This window comes from Nerophis ophidion, linkage group LG23 (assembly GCF_033978795.1).
Source record: "Nerophis ophidion isolate RoL-2023_Sa linkage group LG23, RoL_Noph_v1.0, whole genome shotgun sequence".
NCBI lineage: Eukaryota > Metazoa > Chordata > Actinopteri > Syngnathiformes > Syngnathidae > Nerophis > Nerophis ophidion.
This window is the reverse complement of record NC_084633.1, coordinates 35506355-35527913: the sequence shown is the minus strand read 5'-3', so window position 1 is coordinate 35527913 and position 21559 is coordinate 35506355. Positions and strand designations below refer to the sequence as shown.

The window sequence follows — 21559 nt, the reverse complement described above, 5'->3', positions numbered from 1 at the left end:
GCAGTGGACTGACAGCCAAAGAGGTTTTCACACCTACCCTCATTTTCTAAATATTTAACTTCATCAAGCCTTTTTAAATGATTTGACGCACCATGATTCGTGCTTATCGGTATTGGCCAGTACACAAAGCTCCAATATCACTGTCATATGAGAATTAAATAAAATTGCTTCTCAACTCTTAAAACACTTAATTCACTGTAAAACGTAGATAATTGTGTGAATGCTCCAAAACATTCACACATTGATTTCTACACCAAAATTCAACTTTTTCTAGTTCTTCTCCAAATTTTGGCGAGCTCCACCTTACAGATTTTTCATTCAATTCAAACCGTTCCACCATTTCCACAAGTTTCAACCGATACAAACCATTCCGCCTTCAACATAACCCACTCATACCGGAAATTCTAACTACTATTTTTCCAAGTTAAAATAAATTCCAGGATTTTTCAGAATTCCTAGTTTTCCATAGCCCTATTCCCACCCTTTTTTCTGGCGATTATTCCTCCCACATTTTTCAACCCACTTCAACCATTCCACCAACAAAACATTCCTCTTAATTAGGAAAAAAAAAAAAGAGGTTTTTTTTTTTTAATTGGAAATATTGACAGTTTTCCCCAAATTCCAGGAATTCCGCAATACCATTTCTCAATTCAACATGATACGACTTCAACATTTCTCGACCGATTTGAAACACCAACCATTTCAACTCATTCAGACTCTTCAAGTTTTTTTTACCATTTTCAAAAAATGTCCCACTCTTAAGGAAATTATCACATTTTTGGAAAATTCCCATTTAAACCAATGGGACAAGTTCCACAATTCCCACATGTTTCATCCTATAAAAAGCGTTCCAACTCCAAACTGTTCAGCCTATCCGGGAATCGCGGGCTTTCTCTTGACAAATTCCAAAAATTCCCAGATTACCCAGAATTCAAGGACATTTTTTCCATTCAAAATGAATTAGCCATTTTTCAATCTTCAACCATTTCCACGTTTCAATCGATTCATACCATTCCACCTTTAATATATTCCAGTCATCCTGGAAATTCAAACTACTCTTTTTCCAAGTTCAAAACATTTCCAGGATTTTCCAGAATTCCTAGTTTTCCAAAGTTTTTTTTTCCATTTTCAAAAAAATTCCCGCTTTTACGGAAATTAACACATTTTTGGAAAATTCCTATTTAAACCAATGGGACAAGTTCCACACTTCCCACATTTTTCATCCTATAAAAACCGTTCCAACTCCAAAATATTCCGCCTGTTCAAAATTGTGTGCTCTATTTCAACAATTTTTAAAAATTCCCGGATTTCTAAAAATTCCCAGTTTTCAGGTACATTTTCCCCATTAAAAATGAATTGTACATTTTTTAAACTTCCACAATTCACACATTTTTCAACCAATTCAAAACCATTCCAACATCTACACATTCCACTCATCCAACTAACACTTTCACAAGTTCCAAACCAAATTCTGTTTCTCCTGGAAATTCAAATCCTTCAACATTTAAACCATTCCAACATTCAAAGTATTCTTACATTCATACTACATTCTGTCAGCATTTCACTTCAACTTCAGCATTGGAGCATTCAAACGCAATTCCTTCTATATGAAAACAATAGTACTCAGCGATACTTGAACATCTGCAAAATGGTGAGGGAACACCATTTGGTCAAAGTCCCTAGAGTGAGTTTGTTAAAGAACGACCCATTTTTACACAGAAAAATGACAAAGTTTGGCAGCATACCACGGCCATTTGTTGTGGCGTAGTATGCAATTTATCATTGTATATATGTCAAGTATCTGTCATGTTAACCGCGTCTCATTTGGTCAAAGTCCCTGGGAGGAGTGTGTTAAATTACAACCCCTTTTTTCTTCGAAAAACGGAAGGCAAAAACCAAGATGGTCAACTCCCTGTTGGCTTTCGGGTATGGGTTCCTGAGACTTTTATATGCGTCCTGTAGTGATAGATGTGTCCTGCGAATTTGGTGCTGATAAGGGAAACTGGTAAGAGGGGCTTATTTTTTTTCTAATTTTAAAAAGGTGGCGCTAGTGAGCTAATTTTGAAATTTCATTTTCTGGACCTTCAAAATATAACATTTTTCGCTATACATGACAAAATATGTCAAGTATGGTGCCTCCTCAGCGTTCTCGTTAAGGTCTATTTAGGTGGACTGAGGAGGAGGCTACGCCGGATAATCAAACCTCGGATTCAGGAGGAGTAGTGTGGTTTTCCTCCTGGTCGTGGAACTGTGGACCAGCTCTATACTCTCGGCAGGGTCCTTGAGGGTGCATGGGAGTTTACCCAACCAGTCTACATGTGCTTTGTGGACTTGGAAAAGGCATTCCACCGTGTCCCTTGGGAAGTCCTGTGGGGAGTGCTCAGAGAGTATGGGGTATCGGACTGTCTGATGGTGGCGGTCCGCTCCCTGTATGATCAGTGACAGAGCTTGGTCCGCATTGCCGGCAGTAAGTCGGACACGTTTCCAATGAGGGTTGGACTCCGCCAAGGCTGCCCTTTGTCACCTATTCTGTTCATAACTTTTATGGACAGAATTTCTAGGCACAGTCAAGGCGTTGAGTGGATCCGGTTTGGTGGCTGCAGGATTAGGTCTCAGCTTTTTGCAGATGATCTGGTCCTGATGGCTTCATCTGGCCAGGATCTTCAGCTCTCACTGGATCGGTTCGCAGCAGAGTGTGAAGCGACCGGGATGAGAATCAGCACCTCAAAGTCTGAGTCCATGGTTCTTGCCCATAAAAGGGTGGAGTGCCATCTCCAGGTTGGGGAGGAGACCCCTTCCCAAGTGGAGGAGTTTAAGTACCTTGGAGTTTTGTTCACGAGTGAGGGAAGAGTGGATCCTGATATCAACAGGCGGATCGGTGCGGCGTCTTCAGTAATGCGGAGGCTGTATTGATCTGTTGTGGTGAAGAAGGAGCTGAGCTAGAAGGCAAAGGTCTCAATTTACCGATCGATTTATGTTCCCATCCCAACCTTTGGCCATGAGCTTTGGGTCATGACCGAAAGGACAAGATCACGGGTACAAGCAGCCCTAATGAGTTTCCTCCGCCGGGTGGAGGGGCTCAACCTTAGAGATAGGGTGAGAAGCTCTGTCATCCGGGAAGAACTCAAAGTAAAGCCGCTGCTCCTCCACATGGAGAGGAGCCAGATGAGGTGGTGCGGGTATCTGGTCAGGATGTCACCCGAACGCCTCCCTAGGGACGTGTTTAGGGCACGTCCGACCGGTAGGAGGCCACGGGGAAGACCCAGGACACGTTGGGAATACTTCCCCCGTGACCCAACCTCGGATAAGCGGAAGAAGATTGATGGATGGATGAATGACAAAATATGCAGATTTTTCATGCATGTTAAGGGCCTCAAAAAGGTATCCAAACATACAGAAGAAAACACAGCAATTTCAATAGAGACCTTGCTAGCTCCGCTGCTCGGGTCAAAATTAAAAAATGTAATTAAATTAAAAAAGATTTTAAATAAAAAAAAATAAAAATTAAACAAAGCTATTTCAAAGTGTTATCATGTGTAGCAATTCCGATCAAGATCTGAACTTGTGAAACTGAAATATAAACGTTTCATGTTTTGTGGCGAACCATCAGATCATAGTTTGGCGCCATGCCACGCCCACATCTGTCATTTTAACTGCATCGCATTTGGCCAAAACGTCCCTAGAAGGAGTTTGCTAAAGAAAGATCAATTTTTTTCACCAAAAAATGGCCAAAATAGAAAACAATAGAATAGAATGACCTTTATTGTCATTATATTTGCATATAACGAGATTTAAGACTCCAACTTAAGGTGCGGTAGTGGGAACAAATATGGGGTGAAATAAATGACATGAGGTAAACAGGAAAAACTAACAATTGAAATAAACAGACTACTATCCAATAAAAATAATAAGCAATCCTGTACAATATACAAAACACTATAGAAGTACAAAATACAAAATACTAGAAAACAATTGGAGCAAAGATTGGTGCCATAACACCGACATACGTTATGGCGTAGGAATTTTTTTTCCGCAAGTTATCATTGTCTATGTGTGTAAATAAATGATAAATGGGTTGTATTTGTATAGCGCTTTTCTACCTTCAAGGTACTCAAAGCGCTTTGACACTACTTCCACATTTACCCATTCACACACACATTCACACACTGATGGAGGGAGCTGCCATGCAAGGCGCCAACCAGCACCCATCAGGAGCAAGAGTGAAGTGTCTTGCTCAGGACACAACGGACGTGACGAGGTTGGTACTAGGTGGGATTTGAACAAGGGACCCTCGGGTTGCGCACGGCCACTATCCCACTGCGCCACGCCGTTCCCAGAATCTGTCATTTTAACCGCATCTCATTTGGTCAAAGTCCCTAGAAGGAGTTTGTTAAAGAAATACAAATTTTTCACCAAAAAATGGCCCAAAACAATTGGAGCAAAGATTGGTGCCATACCACAGCCATAGGTTATGGCGTAGGAAAAATGTGTTCGCAATTTATCATTGTATATATGTGTAGTATCTGTCATTTTAACCACGTCTCATTCGGTCAAAGTCTCGAGGAGGAGTTTGTTAAAATACGACCCATTTTTTCGCTGAAAAATGGAGGGCAAAACCAAGATGACCGACTGCCTGATCGTTTTCGGGTATGGGTTACTGAGACTTTTATGTGCGTCCTGTAATGATAGACGTGTCCTGCAATTTTCGTGCTGATACGTGAAAATGGTGGGAGGGAACGATTTTTTTTTCTAATTTTAAAAGGTGGCGCTAGTGAGCTAATTTTAAAATTTCATTTTCTGGACTTCCGAAAAATAAAATTTTTCGCTACACATGACAAAATATAGGGACTTTTCATGCAACTTAAGGGCCTCAAAAAAAGGTGTCCAAACGTACACAAGAAAACACAGCAATTTCAATACAGCCCTTGCTAGCTCTGCTGTCCGGGTCAAAATTTAAAAATGTTATTAAATAAAATAATAAATTAAAATAAATAATTAAAAAAATTTAACAAAGCTACTTCAGACAATTCGGATCAAGATCTGAACTTGTGAAACTGAAATATAAACGTTTCATGTTTTGTGGCGAACCATCAGATCAAAGTTTGGCCACGCCCACATCTGTCATTTTTCACCAAAAAATGGCCCAAAACAGTCGAGCAAAGATTGGTGCCATACGTTGTGGCGCAGGAAAAATGTGTTCGCAACTTATCATTGTCGATATGTGTAGCCTCTGTCATTTTAACCACGTCTCATTTGGTCAAAGTCCCTAGGAGGAGTTCGTTAAAGTACGACCCATTTTTTCGCGGAAAAATAAAGGGCAAAACCAAGATGGCCGACTGCCTGATCGTTTTCGGGTATGGGTTACTGAGACTTTTATGTGCGTCCTGTAATGATAGACGTGTCCTGCAATTTTCGTGCTGATACGTGAAACTGGTAGGAGGGAACAATTTTTTTTTCTAATTTTAAAGGTGGCACTAGTGAGCTAATTTTTAAATGTCATTTTCTGGACTTCCGAAATATAAAATTTTTCGCTACACATGACAAAATATAGTGACTTTTCATGCATGTTAAGGGCCTCAAAAAGGTGTCTAAACGTACAGAACAAAACACAACAATTTCAATAGATCCTTGCTTGCTCCGCTGCTAGGGTCAAAATAAAAAAATTAAAATAGATAAAAAACTTAATTAAATTAAATTTAAAAAATTAAACAAAGATACTTCAGACAATTCGAATCAAGATCTGAACGTGTGAAACTGAAATATAAACGTTTCATGTTTTGTGGTGAACCATCAGATCAAAGTTTGGCCACGCCCACATCTGTCATTTTAACTTCATCTTATAGTCCCTAGAAGGAGTTTATTAAAGAAAGACCCATTTTTTTCACCAAAAAATGGCCCAAAACAGTCGGGCAAAGATTGGTGCCATACGTTATGGCGCAGGAACAATGGGTTCGCAATTTATCATTGTCGATATGTGTAGCCTCTGTCATTTTAACCGCGTCTCATTTGGTCAAAGTCCCTAGGAGGAGTTCGTTAAAGTACGACCCATTTTTTCGCGGAAAAATAAAGGGCAAAACCAAGATGGCCGACTGCCTGATCGTTTTCGGGTATGGGTTACTGAGACTTTTATGTGCGTCCTGTAATGATAGACGTGTCCTGCAATTTTCGTGCTGATACGTGAAACTGGTAGGAGGGAACGATTTTTTTTTCTAATTTTAAAGGTGGCACTAGTGAGCTAATTTTTAAATTTCATTTTCTGGACTTCCGAAATATAACATTTTTCGCTACACGTGACAAAATATAGGGACTTTTCATGCATGTTAAGGGCCTCAAAAACGTGTCTAAACGTACAGAAGAAAACACAACAATTTCAATAGATCCTTGCTTGCTCCGCTGCTAGGGTCAAAATAAAAAAATTAAAATAGATAAAAAAAATGTATTAAATTAAATCTAAAAAAATGAAACAAAGATACTTCAGACAATTCGAATCAAGATCTGAACGTGTGAAACTGAAATATAAACGTTTCATGTTTTGTGGCAAACCATCAGATCAACGTTTGGCCACGCCCACATCTGTCATTTTAACTTCATCTTATAGTCCCTAGAAGGAGTTTGTTAAAGAAAGACCCATTTTTTTCACCAAAAAATGGCCCAAAACAGTTGGGCAAAGATTGGTGCCATACGTTATGGCGCAGGAAAAATGTGTTCGCAATTTATCATTGTCTATATGTGTAGCCTCTGTCATTTTAACCACGTCTCATTTGGTCAAAGTCCCGAAGAGGAGTTCGTTAAAGTACGACCCCTTTTCGCCCAAAAAATGGAAGGTGAAACCAAGATGGCCAACTGCCTGATCTTTTTCGGATATGGGTTACTGAGCCCTTTATGTGCGTCCTGTAACGATAGACGTGTCCTGCGATTTTTGTGCTGATACGTGTAACTGGTAGTAGGGTTGATTTATTTTCTAATTTTATAGGTGCCGCTAATGAGCTAATTTTGAAATGTAATTTTCAGGACCCCCGAAATATTACATTTTTCGCCATACATGACAAATTTATGGGGACTTTTCATGTTTGATGGCCTCAAAAAGGCATCCAAACGTACAGAAGATCAAACTATTTCAATAGGGCCCCGGCGATGATTGCCCCGCTGCTCGGGTCAAAATAATACATGTGTAAAGATATCAAATTTACCTTTGCAAGCTCTGCGGTGTGATATGGACTTTGTCATGTCCCTGTAGAATCCTTCCTTGCAGTAGTGGCAATGGCGGCCCGCCGTGTTGTGGCGACAGTTCAGACACACGCCTCCACTCCTGCGGCCCGACAACTTGTACAGCTCCATGTTGAAGCGGCAGCGGCGGGCGTGAAGGTTGCAGTGGCACGCTGGTAGGGCAGCAGACAGAAAGAGCACCAATGAATACGCAAGCTTTATCTTGACAATTTAGAGGTTGACATTTTTGCCGGTCTAGTTTCAAATTCTTGCACGTACATATAGTGCATGTACTGTAATAATATATTCACTGGGAGAGATCTTATCTTTAAAAGTATGATTTTAAATTATTTCAACCTTAAATATCAAAACAGAGGTGTCTAAATTACTGTTCAGCACTTTTTGTATAATTTTTCATAAATGTTGCTCTGGTTTTAGTAAGAGGGAAGCTCGCCCGCAAGAAGATTGCATTCAACTTAAGTGGACCATACAAATAATTCAGATCAATGATCTTTAATTATGCTTGAATAAAGTTAAGCTCAGCATTTACTTGTACGACCCAATGCAAACAACCTTCCCAAGTCATGGTGCAAAAAAAATATTTAAAAAAAATACAAAATCTCACACATTTATCCATGTGTACCGCACATGATCGGAAACGCGGATGCCGAGCGGGGCTAAAAACAAAGCAGAAGGCTAATCCCCACAGAACACCACTTTCCTCCATCCCGAAGACGGATTTAGATGGAAAATGCGAGACTACTGGTCTGGGTAAGGAGTCAGTTAAATTAGAACAAGTTTTTTCTGCTTTGAGTGTTTCAGAGTTGGACATGTGTTCTACTGAGGTGGCTAACTATGATGCGTGCAGTTTATCAAAGCAACAAACAAACAATCGGAAAATCCCCGTTACTGAGGTGGCTAACCATGATGCGTGCAGTTTATCAAAACAACAATCAAACAATCGGAAAATTCCTGTCGTATCAATTCCTAGATATGGTCGTAACTATACTAAATGCACTGGGCATAATAAACACAACATTATTAATATTGCTACTACGGATAATTTGATCAAAAACTCCCTAAAACAGCCCACTACCTATAATATAGGTTTTTTAAACATAAGATCATTGTCTCCTAAAACGTTGTTAGTTAATGATATTATCAGAGACAACAATCTTAACGTCATCGGTCTCAGCGAAACCTGGCTTAAACCAAACGACTTTTTTGCGCTAAATGAGGCATGTCCTCCTAACTTTACACATGCGCATATTGCCCGTCCGCTCAAAAGGGGTGGGGGGGTTGCACTAATATACAACGAAAACTTTAACCTTAGTCCTAACATAAATAATAAATATAAATCGTTTGAGGTGCTTACTATGAGGTCTGTCACACCGCTGCCTCTACACCTGGCTGTTATCTACCGCCCCCCAGGGCCCTATTCGGACTTTATTAATGAATTCTCAGAGTTCGTTGCTGATCTAGTGACACACGCCGATAATATAATCATAATGGGGGACTTTAATATCCATATGAATACCCCATTGGACCCACCGTGCGTAGCGCTCCAGACTGTAATTGATAGCTGTGGTCTCACACAAATAATAAATGAACCCACGCATCGCAACGGTAATACGATAGACCTAGTGCTTGTCAGGGGCATCAACGTTTCCAAAGTTACGATACTCCCGTATACTAAAGTATTGTCTGATCATTACCTTATAAAATTCGAGGTTCAGACGCATGTTCGTCAAACTAATAATAATAATAACTGCTATAGCAGCCGCAACATTAATACAGCCACAACGACAACTCTTGCTGACCTACTGCCCTCGGTAATGGCACCATTCCCAAAGTATGTGGGCTCTATTGATAACCTCACTAACAACTTTAACGACGCCCTGCGCGAAACCATTGATAACATAGCACCGCTAAAGTTAAAAAAGGCTCCAAAAAAGCGCACCCCGTGGTTTACAGAAGACACTAGAGCTCAGAAATTATTATGTAGAAAGCTGGAACGCAAATGGCGCACGACTAAACTTGAGGTGCACCATCAAGCATGGAGTGATGGTTTAATAACTTATAAACGCATGCTTACCTTAGCTAAAGCTAAATATTACTCAAATCTCATCCACCGTAATAAAAACGATCCTAAATTTTTGTTTAGTACGGTAGCATCGCTAACCCAACAAGGGACTCCTTCCAGTAGCTCCACCCACTCAGCTGATGACTTTATGCAATTCTTTAGTAAGAAAATTGAAGTCATTAGAAAGGAGATTAAAGACAATGCGTCCCAGCTACAACGGGGTTCTATTAACACTGACACGATTGTATATACTGCGGATACTGCCCTCCAAAATACTTTCTCTCGTTTTGAGGAAATAACATTAAGGGAATTGTTACAACGTGTAAATGGAATAAAACAGACAACATGTTTACTTGACCCTCTTCCTGGGAAACTGATCAAGGAGCTCTTTGTATTATTAGGTCCATCAGTGCTAAATATTATAAACTTATCACTCTCCTCGGGCACTGTTCCCCTAGCATTCAAAAAAGCGGTTATTCATCCTCTTCTTAAAAGACCTAACCTCGATCCTGACCTCATGGTAAACTACCGACCGGTGTCTCACCTTCCCTTTATTTCAAAAATCCTTGAAAAAATTGTTGCGGAGCAGTTAAATGAACACTTAGCGTCTAACAATCTATGTGAAACCTTTCAATCCGGTTTCAGGGCAAATCACTCCACGGAGACAGCCCTCGCAAAAATGACTAATGATCTATTGCTAACGATGGATTCTGATGCGTCATCTATGTTGCTGCTCCTCGATCTTAGCGCTGCTTTCGATACCGTCGATCATAATATTTTATTAGAACGTATCAAAACACGAATTGGTATGTCAGACTTAGCCCTGTCTTGGTTTAACTCTTATCTTACTGATAGGATGCAGTGTGTCTCCCATAACAATGTGACCTCGGACTACGTTAAGGTAACGTGTGGAGTTCCCCAGGGTTCGGTCCTTGGCCCTGCACTCTTCAGCATCTACATGCTGCCGCTAGGTGACATCATACGCAAATACGGTATTAGCTTTCACTGTTATGCTGATGACACCCAACTCTACATGCCCCTAAAGCTGACCGACACGCCGGATTGTAGTCAGCTGGAGGCGTGTCTTAATGAAATTAAACAATGGATGTCCGCTAACTTTTTGCAACTCAACGCCAAAAAAACGGAAATGCTGATTATCGGTCCTGCTAGACACCGAACTCTATTTAATAATACAACTCTAACATTTGACAACCAAACAATTAAACAAGGCGACACGGTAAAGAATCTGGGTGTTATCTTCGACCCAACTCTCTCCTTTGAGGCACACATTAAAAGCGTTACTAAAACGGCCTTCTTTCATCTCCGTAATATCGCTAAAATTCGCTCCATTCTGTCCACTAAAGACGCTGAGATCATTATCCATGCGTTTGTTACGTCTCGCCTCGACTACTGTAACGTATTATTTTCGGGTCTCCCCATGTCTAGCATTAAAAGATTACAGTTGGTACAAAATGCGGCTGCTAGACTTTTGACAAGAACAAGAAAGTTTGATCACATTACGCCTGTACTGGCTCACCTGCACTGGCTTCCTGTGCACTTAAGATGTGACTTTAAGGTTTTACTACTTACGTATAAAATACTACACGGTCTAGCTCCATCTTATCTTGCCGATTGTATTGTACCATATGTCCCGGCAAGAAATCTGCGTTCAAAGGACTCCGGCTTATTAGTGATTCCCAAAGCCCAAAAAAAGTCTGCGGGCTATAGAGCATTTTCCGTTCGGGCTCCAGTACTCTGGAATGCCCTCCCGGTAACAGTTCGCGATGCCACCTCAGTAGAAGCATTTAAGTCTCACCTTAAAACTCATTTGTATACTCTAGCCTTTAAATAGACTCCCTTTTTAGACCAGTTGATCTGCCGTTTCTTTTCTTTTTCTTCTATGTCCCACTCTCCCGTGTGGAGGGGGTCCGGTCCGATCCGGTGGCCATGTACTGCTTGCCTGTGTATCGGCTGGGGACATCTCTGCGCTGCTGGTCCGCCTACGCTTGGGATGGTTTCCTGCTGGCTCCGCTGTGAACGGGACTCTCGCTGCTGTGTCTTGGATCCTCTTTGGACTGGACTCTCGCGACTGTGTTGTATCCATTGTGGATTGAACTTTCACAGTATCATGTTAGACCCGCTCGACATCCATTGCTTTCCTCCTCTCTAAGGTTCTCATAGTCATCATTGTCACCGACGTCCCACTGGGTCATTATTGTCACCAATGTCCCACTGGGTGTGAGTTTTCCTACCGAGGATGTCGTGGTGGTTTGTGCAGCCCTTTGAGACACTAGTGATTTAGGGCTATATAAGTAAACATTGATTGATTGATTGACTTTAGCTGCTTGATATTTCTGATTGATTACAAACCCTTAAGGTGGTTGTCACAACTAATTTTTGTTATTCAAGTATGACATTTTTAAATGTAACTAATTTCATTGACAAGCAATTCTATTATGGTCATACTCTTGTTTTCTCGTGGCTACGATTTCAGTACTATTGAAGATATTTGCTCCTTCCCCAACTCTGTGGTAATATTCTTTTCACAAAATACAACCAAAAGTACATTAATGTTAAATCTTACTTGTGAAAAGTAATCCCGATTCCTATTTTCAACAGTCCGCTCATTTGAGCAAGAAAATGCTGAACACCATCTTTGTTTTCTACCTGTCAACTGTCAATTTAGGCCGCTCGCCTGCTCCTCAACACCACTTCAAGATGGCGGCCCAAATTCAGCCAATGCTGCATCTACTTATAAGATGTCTATGCTTTTTTTACCGTTTGGTTACGACTTGTACCAATTTCTATTGACATTACTCCCACCCAGTGGTTGAAAGTTGTATTCAGGTAATAGCTTGATGGTAGATTACCGTCAGTTTTAGTGTCTTCAGATAACGATCCATAGCTACAACAACTTTTAAGGGCACTATGATTGAAAAATCACTGCTTATATTTGTATGTATTGTTTCGCCATGGCAACCACGGCGATTCTTGGTGGAATCAGGTGTTCATATGGGCAGAGCTCCTGTATTCTGGCTGTTCAGTAATCTCTCCATCAGTGCGCCTCATGTCTTAACGTTATTGCGGGGAGATGCTGGCAGCTGATAAGACATGTCACATATGCTGCACAATCGTCAGGGATCAGCATCACGCACACCTGCCAGAAGGGGCTGGAGCCGGCAGGTGGCAGGGATTCATGCATACACAGAGCGGTCCATTACAAACACAAACACACACACACATTACAAACTCACACACACTCCAAACACACACACTGAGGTGTTTGGCAGCTGTCACAAGCTTATCTCTCCAGGTTCTTTCCCCAGGACTAGGGGTGTAACGGTACGTGTATTTGTATTGAACCGTTTCGGTACGGGGGTTTGAAAGTCTTCACAAGCTGCTCTGCTTTCTGCCTCTGTCTGAGCAGTGAGCACCCAGCATTGTCCCGCCGACACAACCATCTGATTGGTTACATACAAAGCCAATCAGCAGTGCGTATTCAGAGCGATGTAACAGCCAATCAGCAGAGGGTATTCAGAACGCACTTTGTCAATGCTTTAGCGTCGAGCAGATATGTGTTTAGCAGCGGACATTGTACTCTCCACAAATTATAAAAAACACTTCCAAGTCAACTACTTTCTAAACATCACTATGAGCCCGTTGACTTTCTAGAAACTTAAACTGCAGCTCAGCTCGCTCGCAGTTCTGGATTGTGGTGAAGGCTAATTAGCTTTTAGCATAACGTTAGCTCATTTTGCTGTGTGTGTGTGCGTGCGTGTGTGTGTGTGTGTGCATGCGTGTGTGTTAGGGGCAGCAAAGCCCTGTCTGTCTGTTATTTCATTTAACTCCATAGTCTTCAGGGATGAATAGTCTCTCCTATTGATTTTGTACTATTTTTTCAGCTATAGTTACATTAATCATTAGTAATTTAGCAGCCTAGTTTTGAATGGCAGGGTCCCTGCTATCACATGTTGATACAAATATAACTCTTACATAATAAAAGTCAACTACAGGCTTCCCAAATGCTGTAATAAATTAAGCACGATGAGTTGACTTGGAAGTGTTTAATGTTGCGCTTTTTATATGTAGAAGAAAAGTTTTGTCATTTTATTTAATCAAAGCAACAACTTGAGGCTGTTTAATGTGGATTAACATGGGCAGAATTATTATAATGTACCCAATGTTAAAATAATAAAGCCATTGTTTACAAATTTGGTAAATAAATAACCAAAAAATGTATATTTTGTTGTTTTCTTAACTGTACCAAAAATGAACCGAACCGTGACCTCTAAACCGAGGTACGTACCGAACCGAAATTTTTGTGTACCGTTACACCCCTACCCAGGACTGATCGAACACACAATATTTTGAAAAACTTACACACACACACACACACTAACTGGTTATCATTTGGAATGGGGACCAAGTTGTTGATCAGGACTTGTGGAGACCACCCTTTCTACAGGTTGTTAAGGCATAAAAAAACAAGGTAAAATGTCCACTGCCCAGTTAGCTCATACATGTCTTTAAATCTCTAGATTGATGAAGTAATGTGCTGATCATACTTACTGGGGACCCTGGGGAAAAAGAGTTAATATGGTTCATGGGGACCAAATTGAAATCATTTTGTAAGTAAGCATTGCCAAAACACACACACACACAGGTTATCATTTGGAGTGGAGACTAAGTTTTTGATCATCACTTGTGGAGACAAGGGAAAAAATATATTAGTTTTAACTAAGGATGGATACCACACATAATTACAGTGCTATTAATGCCAGGATAACACGTTTCACTTTTCAAAAAAACTAATTTAAACTTTCATTTTTAACTTTTTGTTTTGAACAACATAAAGAACTGTTCTACTTAACCAGTCTTGCTCATTATCTCTTAATCTACAATTTTACCTGCAATCTCCAATTGTAGGCCGTAAATGGGTTGTACACATAAAACTTCAATACTTGCTATTCATGGTTTTGGAGAGCTTCCGGTTAGGCCCTCAAACATTTTAAACAGTCACTCTTGGCTGGTCCAATACCAGAAAATCACTTAAGCATCTTCAGAATGGATCTGACTATCATTTCAAAAGGTTTCCCTTTAGGGGACCTGTTTTTTGGTCCCCATACCGTCAGAGGTCCCCTAAAGGTGACTGTGTAAACAGAGTCATGTCCCCATTAAGTCAGCATTGCCAGAACTCTCACACACACACACACACACACACACACACACACACACACACACAATTCCCTCTTTACCGCCTTCTTATCCCAGATGTTATCTCCACTTAAGGGAAGTGTGAGGGCAACTTGAAGACCAATTGGAAGTCTTTTACTTCTCACTGCTGAACAACACAAATGCTGGTACTTTCATTTTAATCTGACACAATAAACACACACTTGGTTCCAATGCAAAGAAACATTACACATCATTATTGTGTGAATGCTCCAAAACATTCACACATGGTGTTGTCTACACCAAATTTCATCTATTCATTTTTTTTTTTTCTCCAGATTTTGGTGCACTCTACCTTCCACATTTTTCACCCGATTCAAACCGTTCCAACTTCAAACTGTTCAGCCCTTATTCGGGAATCGCAGGCTTTCCCCTGTCAAATTCCCAGATTTTCCAGAATTGTAAGACATTTTTTCCCATTCAAAATGAATTCCACCTTCAACACATTCCACTCATCCTGGGTATTCAAACTATATTTTTTCCAAGTTTAAAAAAAAAAAATTCCAGGAATTTTTTTGAACTGGAAAAATTCCCAGTTTCCCCCTAATTCCAGTAATTCCTCCATACCATTTTTCAGTTAAAAATTTCTCGACTAATTTGAAAAATTCCAACACCAACCTCCAAGTAGTTCAACATTTTCCAAACAATTTGCGCTTTTCCTGAAATTCCCAAATTTCTATTGAAATGAATGGGACATTTTTCAAAGTTCCAAGATTCCCACATTTTTCATCCCATTCAAACCGTTCCAATTCCAAAATATTCATCTTGTTCAAAATTGTGTCCTCACCAACAATTTAAAAAAAATTCCAGTATTTCCAAAATTTCCCCGTTTTCAGGGACATTTTCTCCATTCAAAATGAATTGTCCATTTCCTAAACTTCCACAATCCCCACATTTTTTAACGGATTCCAACTATTCCACCTTCAACATTCAGACTATCATTTTTCCACATTCAACAAATTTCCAGGAATTCCATTTTTTTTCTAACCTTATTTACAACCTTTTTTGTTTGACCCTTTTAACCTTTTTTTGTGGTGACTACTCCTTCCACATTTTTCAACCAACTTCAACCGTTCCACCGTTCAAACATTCTTCTGAATCAGTTTTTTTAACTAAAAAATTCCCGGTTTTCCCGAAATTCCAGCAATTCCTTAATACCATTTCTCAATTAAAAATTTTAGTACTTCAACATTTCTGGTTCAGAACATTCAAGTCTTTTAACATCATCCCATTAAAACCGTTCCAATTCCAAAATATTCAGCCTGTTCAAAATTGTGTGTTCATCTTCAACAATTAAAAAAAAAATACCACATTTCCAAGATTTCCCAGTTTTGAGGGACATTTTCCCCATTCAAAATGAATTGCCCATTTTTCAAATTTCCACCATTTTTCAACCTATTCAAACCATTTTACCTTCAATATATTCCACTCATCCTGGACATTCAAAATATATTTTTTCCAAGTTAAAATAAATTCCAGGAATTCCCAGAATTTCTTGTTTTTCAAACCTTTTTTTCTTACTTTGTTTTCTGGCAACTACTCCTTCCACATTGTTCAACCCACTTCAACCGTTACACCGTCCAAACATTCCTCTTAATCAGGACAAAAAAACTAAGTCGATTTTTGAAATGGAAAAATTCCCAGTTTTCCCCAAATTCCAGGCAATATCTTTATGTCATTTCTCAGTTAAGAATTACTCAACCAATTTGAAAAATTCCAACACCAACCACCAAGTGGTTCAACATTTCCCAAACAAATCTCGTTGTCCATGAAATTCCCAAATGTTTATTGAAATTCCCATTGGAATGAATGGGACATTTTTCAAAGTTCCACAATTCCCACATTTTTCATCCCATTCAAACCGTTCCAATTATTCCAAAATTGTGTGATCAATTTCAACAATAAAAAAAATTCCCATATTTCCAAGATTTCCCCATTCAAAATAAATTGGCCATTTTTCAAACTTCCACAATTCCCACATTCAAACTACCTTATGTCTACGTTCAAAAAATTTCCAGGAATTCCTTTTTTTTTCTTAACCTTATTTAAAACCTTTTTCAATTGACTACTCCTTTTAAATTTTTCATTCCATTTTAACAGTTCCACCATCAAAACATTTTTCATAGTGTGGACAAAAAAACAAGTTGGTTTAGGAACTATAACCATTGTCGGTTTTTCTGAAATTCCATAAAACAATTTCTCAATTAAATTATAAAACTGTTACTACTTCAACATTTCTTGACCGATTTAAACAATTCCATCACCAACCAATTAATTTCAGGTCATTCATGCTCCACATATATATTTTTTTCAAATCCCGCTTTTCCCAAAATTCCAGGACGTTCTTATTGAAATGAATAGGACATTATTCCAAGTTGCACAATTACCACTTATTTCAACCAATTCAAATCATTCTAACATCAACACATTCCACTCATCCTGGACATTCAAAGTATAATTTTCCAAGTTCAAAAAAATTTCAGGAATACCAAGAAATCCCGTTTTTTAAAACCCTTTTTAACCTTTTTTCTGGCGACTACTCCATCCACATTTTTCAACCCACTTCAACCGTTCCACCGTCCAAATAGTCCTCTTAATCAGTTTTTTGAACTAGAAAAATTCCCGGTTTTCCCGAAATTCCAGGAATTCTTTAAAACAATTTCTCAATTTAAAATGTTAGTACTTCAACATTTCTCATTCAGAACATTCAAGTCTTTTAACATTTTCTCCAAAATTCCCGCTTTTCCTGAAATACCCAAATTTCTATTGAAATTCCTATTGAAATGAATGTGACATTTTTCAAAGTTGCACAATCCCCGCAATTTTAATCCCATTCAAACCGCTCCAATTCCAAAATTTTCAGCCTGTTCAAAGTTGTGTGCTCACCTTCAACTATATATATCTATATATATATATATATATACACATACATATACATACATGTATATACACACATATACGTATATATATATACGTATATGTGTGTATATACATGTATGTATATGTATGTGTATATATATATATATATATATATATATATATATATATATATATATATACACACATATATATACATATATATATATACATATACATACATGTATATACACACATATACGTATATATATATATATATATACGTATATGTGTGTATATACATGTATGTATATGTATGTATATATATATATATATATATATATATATATATATATATATATATATACATCACACACACATATACGTATATATGTATATATATATACACACATATATATACATATATATATATATACATATATATATAAATATATATATATATAATCCTTTAACGCCTACAAAAATTTATATTTTTACACAAAAGTCATATGGTTCACAGAAAGTTGTCAATACGTGGGTTGTGGTTAGGATTGTTTTCCCGAGATGCAAAGAAAGTGGACTGGACATGACTTGAAGGTAGGGACATGATTTAATTTTACTATAAACAGGAACAAAAAAAAGGCGCTCTCAGCGGAAGTTCAAAACTTGACTATGAAAACAAAAACCTGCACTAGGGCAAAACTATGGACATAAAACAAAAACTTGCACTATGGCATGAATAACGAAAAACTTACTTGGAACGAGAAAGGAACATGGGTCTTTGGCATGGATGGGTGTGGAGGGTGAGTAGAAGGTGATAGAGGGTGATGTGGCCAGGCTGACTGCCTGGCAACTACAGGCTTAAATAGTGGCGTGGTGATTGGCAACAGGTGCATGGGTCCAAGTGAATCAGGTGTGTGACATGGGGACAGGTGAAAACTAATGGGTTGGCATGGAAACACAACAATGGAGTGAAAAAACAGGAACTAATGGAGTCTTGAAGTAATCTAATATAACTAAAAAAAACATGATCACAAAGACATGACAAAAGTTGCATCATTTGGATCCTCTGCATATATATATACAAACATATATATATATACACACACACAGACAGTATGTGTGTGTGTATATATACATATATTCTAAAAATATAATCCATTAATGCCAACAAAAATTTATATTTTTACAAAAAAAGTCACATGGTTTACAAAAAGTTGCATCTTTCGGATCCTCTGCAGGCCATGGGGTGGCCAAAAATATGCTCACTAATTTATATTTCTGTATATTCATTGACGTTTCAACAATCACTGGGTGGTATTTAAATTTCAGCAGTCCTGTTACCCATTGTTGTTTTGTTTTATTGCATTTGTTTATTTTTTATATTATATGTTTTTTTTGCAAATGACTCTAGAGTGCTTGAACCCTACATTTTAACATGCTAAAAATAATTGCTCACTTTTATTACTTTTAGTCCTGTTACTTAATTAGTCATCTTTGGCGTAGGAACTTTACACAAAAACACGATAAAGTTGTCTTAAATAGGCCAATGACATTTTATGTTGTGCAATGTGTGTACTATCAGATCAAATTCACTTTGAGAGTGCTTTAACATGCAAATGGCCCCGATTTGGTAAGTGGGTCCTTCCCCCAACCCCCCCACCCCTCTTCACAGCGCAGACTTTCTCGCCCGAGCAGGTAGAAACCGTGTGAGGGCGTCAGGAGACTAATAAACGCTATCTCCTTAGCTGTCCCCAGGCCCTTGTAGCGAGCGCTGTGCTAACTCACTCTCACGGTCTCGGCAATAGTTTGTCCACTTGCGACAACGGCGTGAATACAGATAAGCCCAGTTTAGAGACTCCTGATACCCCGCAGAATGTGCCGCATGATTGTCTAAATATAAAAGTACAGGTAACACTCTCTAGCTCGGTTGTACCACGAGTCACATGAAGAAATGAGTACACTTCATTAGGTACCTTACCTGGTTAGCATCAAACATTCTTGCCTTTACAAAGGGGCTAATACAAAACCCCAAACCAGTGAAGTTGGCACGTTATGTAAATGGTAAATAAAAACGGAATACAATGATTTGCAAATCCTTTTCAACATAAATTCAAGGAATTTAGGGATTCATTATCTACGGTTCATAATATCATCAAAAAGTTTAGAGAATCTGCAGAAATGCTCGTGACTTTGGATCCCTCAGGCGGTACTGCATCAGCGTGTAAAGGATATCACCACAGATGCTCAGGAACCATTCAGAAAACCACTGTCAGTAACTACAGTTGGTCGCGACATCTGTAAGTGCAAATTAAAACTCTACTATACAAAGCCAGAGCCATTTATCAACAACACCCAGAACCGCCACCGGCTTCTTTGGGCCCAAGCTAATTTAAGATGGACTGATGCAAAGTGGAAAAGTGTTCTGTGGTCTGACAAGTCCACATTTCAAATTGTTTTTGGAACCTGTGGACGTCCGGACCAAAAAGAGGAAAAGAACCATCCGGATTGTTCTAGGCGCAAAGTGTAAAAGGCAGCATGTGTGCTGGTATGGGGGTGTATTAGTGGCAAAGGCATGGGTAACTTACACATCTGTGAAGGCACCATTAATGCTGAAAGGTTCATACAGGATTTGGAACAACATATGTTGCCATCCAAGCAACGTTATCATGGACGCCCCTGCTTATTTCAGCAAGACGATGCCAAGCCACGTGTTATAACAGCGTGGCTTCGTAATAAAAGAGTGTGGGTACTAGACTGGCCTGCCTGTAGTCCAGACATTGTAAATGTGTGGTGCAATGTGAAGGCTAAAATAGGAGAAGGGAGACTGTTGAACAACTTACTGTAAGCTGTACATCAAGCAAATATGGGAAAGAATTCCACTTCAAAAATGTGTCTCCTCAGTTCCCAAACCTGTACGGGGTGTTGTTAAAAGGAAAGGCCATGTAACACACTGGTAAAAATGCCCCAATAAATTCTAATTTCATGATTATTTGCACACAAAAAAAAGGAAGTTTCTCAGTGTGAAGATGAAATATCTTGTCTTTGCAGTCTATTCAATTGAATATAAGTTGAAAAGGATTTGCAAATCATTGTATTCTCTTTTTATTTACCATTTACACAACGTGACAACTTCACTGCTTTTGTATTAATTTTTTTCATATTGAGGTGGTAGTTTCCTATTGGTTAGGACTAAACTGCATCATAATAAATTTTAAGTTGTATTTTAAAGCAGTGTTTCTTGAACCTATGGCACGTTTTTTGGGCCGTGAGCCCCCCCTTGAGGGCCGTCACAAACATGTCAGTTTCGTAGCAGTACTCAGTTGTAATACACTTTTCCACCACTTGTGGCAGTAATGACAACATCGAACAAACAGAAGAAGTCTGGAGATAAAGTAATAGAGAAGTTTCGCGCAAAAGGTATGACTAACTAAATGGTGTGTGGTGTTCTACACCAAAATTAATCTATTCACTAAACTTCTTTTTCTCCAGATGTTTCATACCATTCAAACCGTTCCAACTTCAAACTGTTCAGCCTATTAAGGAATCCCGGGCTTTCCCTTGACAAATTCAAAAAATTCCCAGATATCCCGGAATTTTATGTTTTCCGGGGCATTTTTCCCATTCAAAATTATTTGCCCATTTTTTAAACTTCCACTATTTCTACATTTTTCAACCGATTCAAACCATTCCACCTGCAACATATTCAACTCATTACTACATCTATACAAACTATTATTTTTTCCAAGTTCAAAAAAATTCCCTTTTTTTCAAACCCTTTTTTTGTGGGAACTACTCTTCCCACATTTTTCAACTCACTTCAACCGTTTGACCATTCAAAAATTCCTCTTAATCAGGACAAAAAAAATGAAGTTGTTTTTTGAACTGGAAAATTTCCCAGTTTTCCCGAAATTCCTTAATGCCATTTCTCCATTAAAAATATGACTACTTTAACATTTCTCAAACAAATTTAAAAATTCCAACACCAACCATTTCAACTCATTCAGAACATTAGTCTTTTAACATATTCCAAAAAATTCCGTTTTTCCCCAAAATTCCCATTACATCTTTCAAACTTCCACAATTCCCACATATTTTAACCAATTCAAACCTTTCCAACTTCAACACATTCAACTCATTCTATCTATTCAAACTATATTTTCTTACAAGTTCAAAAGAAAT

General features: G+C 38.7%; 1 protein-coding gene across 1 annotated transcript in view; it reads right to left on the bottom strand.

Moving 5' to 3' along the window:
* Positions 1 to 21559, bottom strand: part of ntn1b (netrin 1b) — a 180248-nt gene that overhangs the window by 81034 nt on the left and 77655 nt on the right. Inside the window, exon 2 of the mRNA XM_061884269.1 lies at positions 7191 to 7379. Within this exon, the coding sequence (XP_061740253.1) occupies positions 7191 to 7379 (189 nt within the window). The remainder of the gene's footprint in view (positions 1 to 7190; positions 7380 to 21559) is intronic.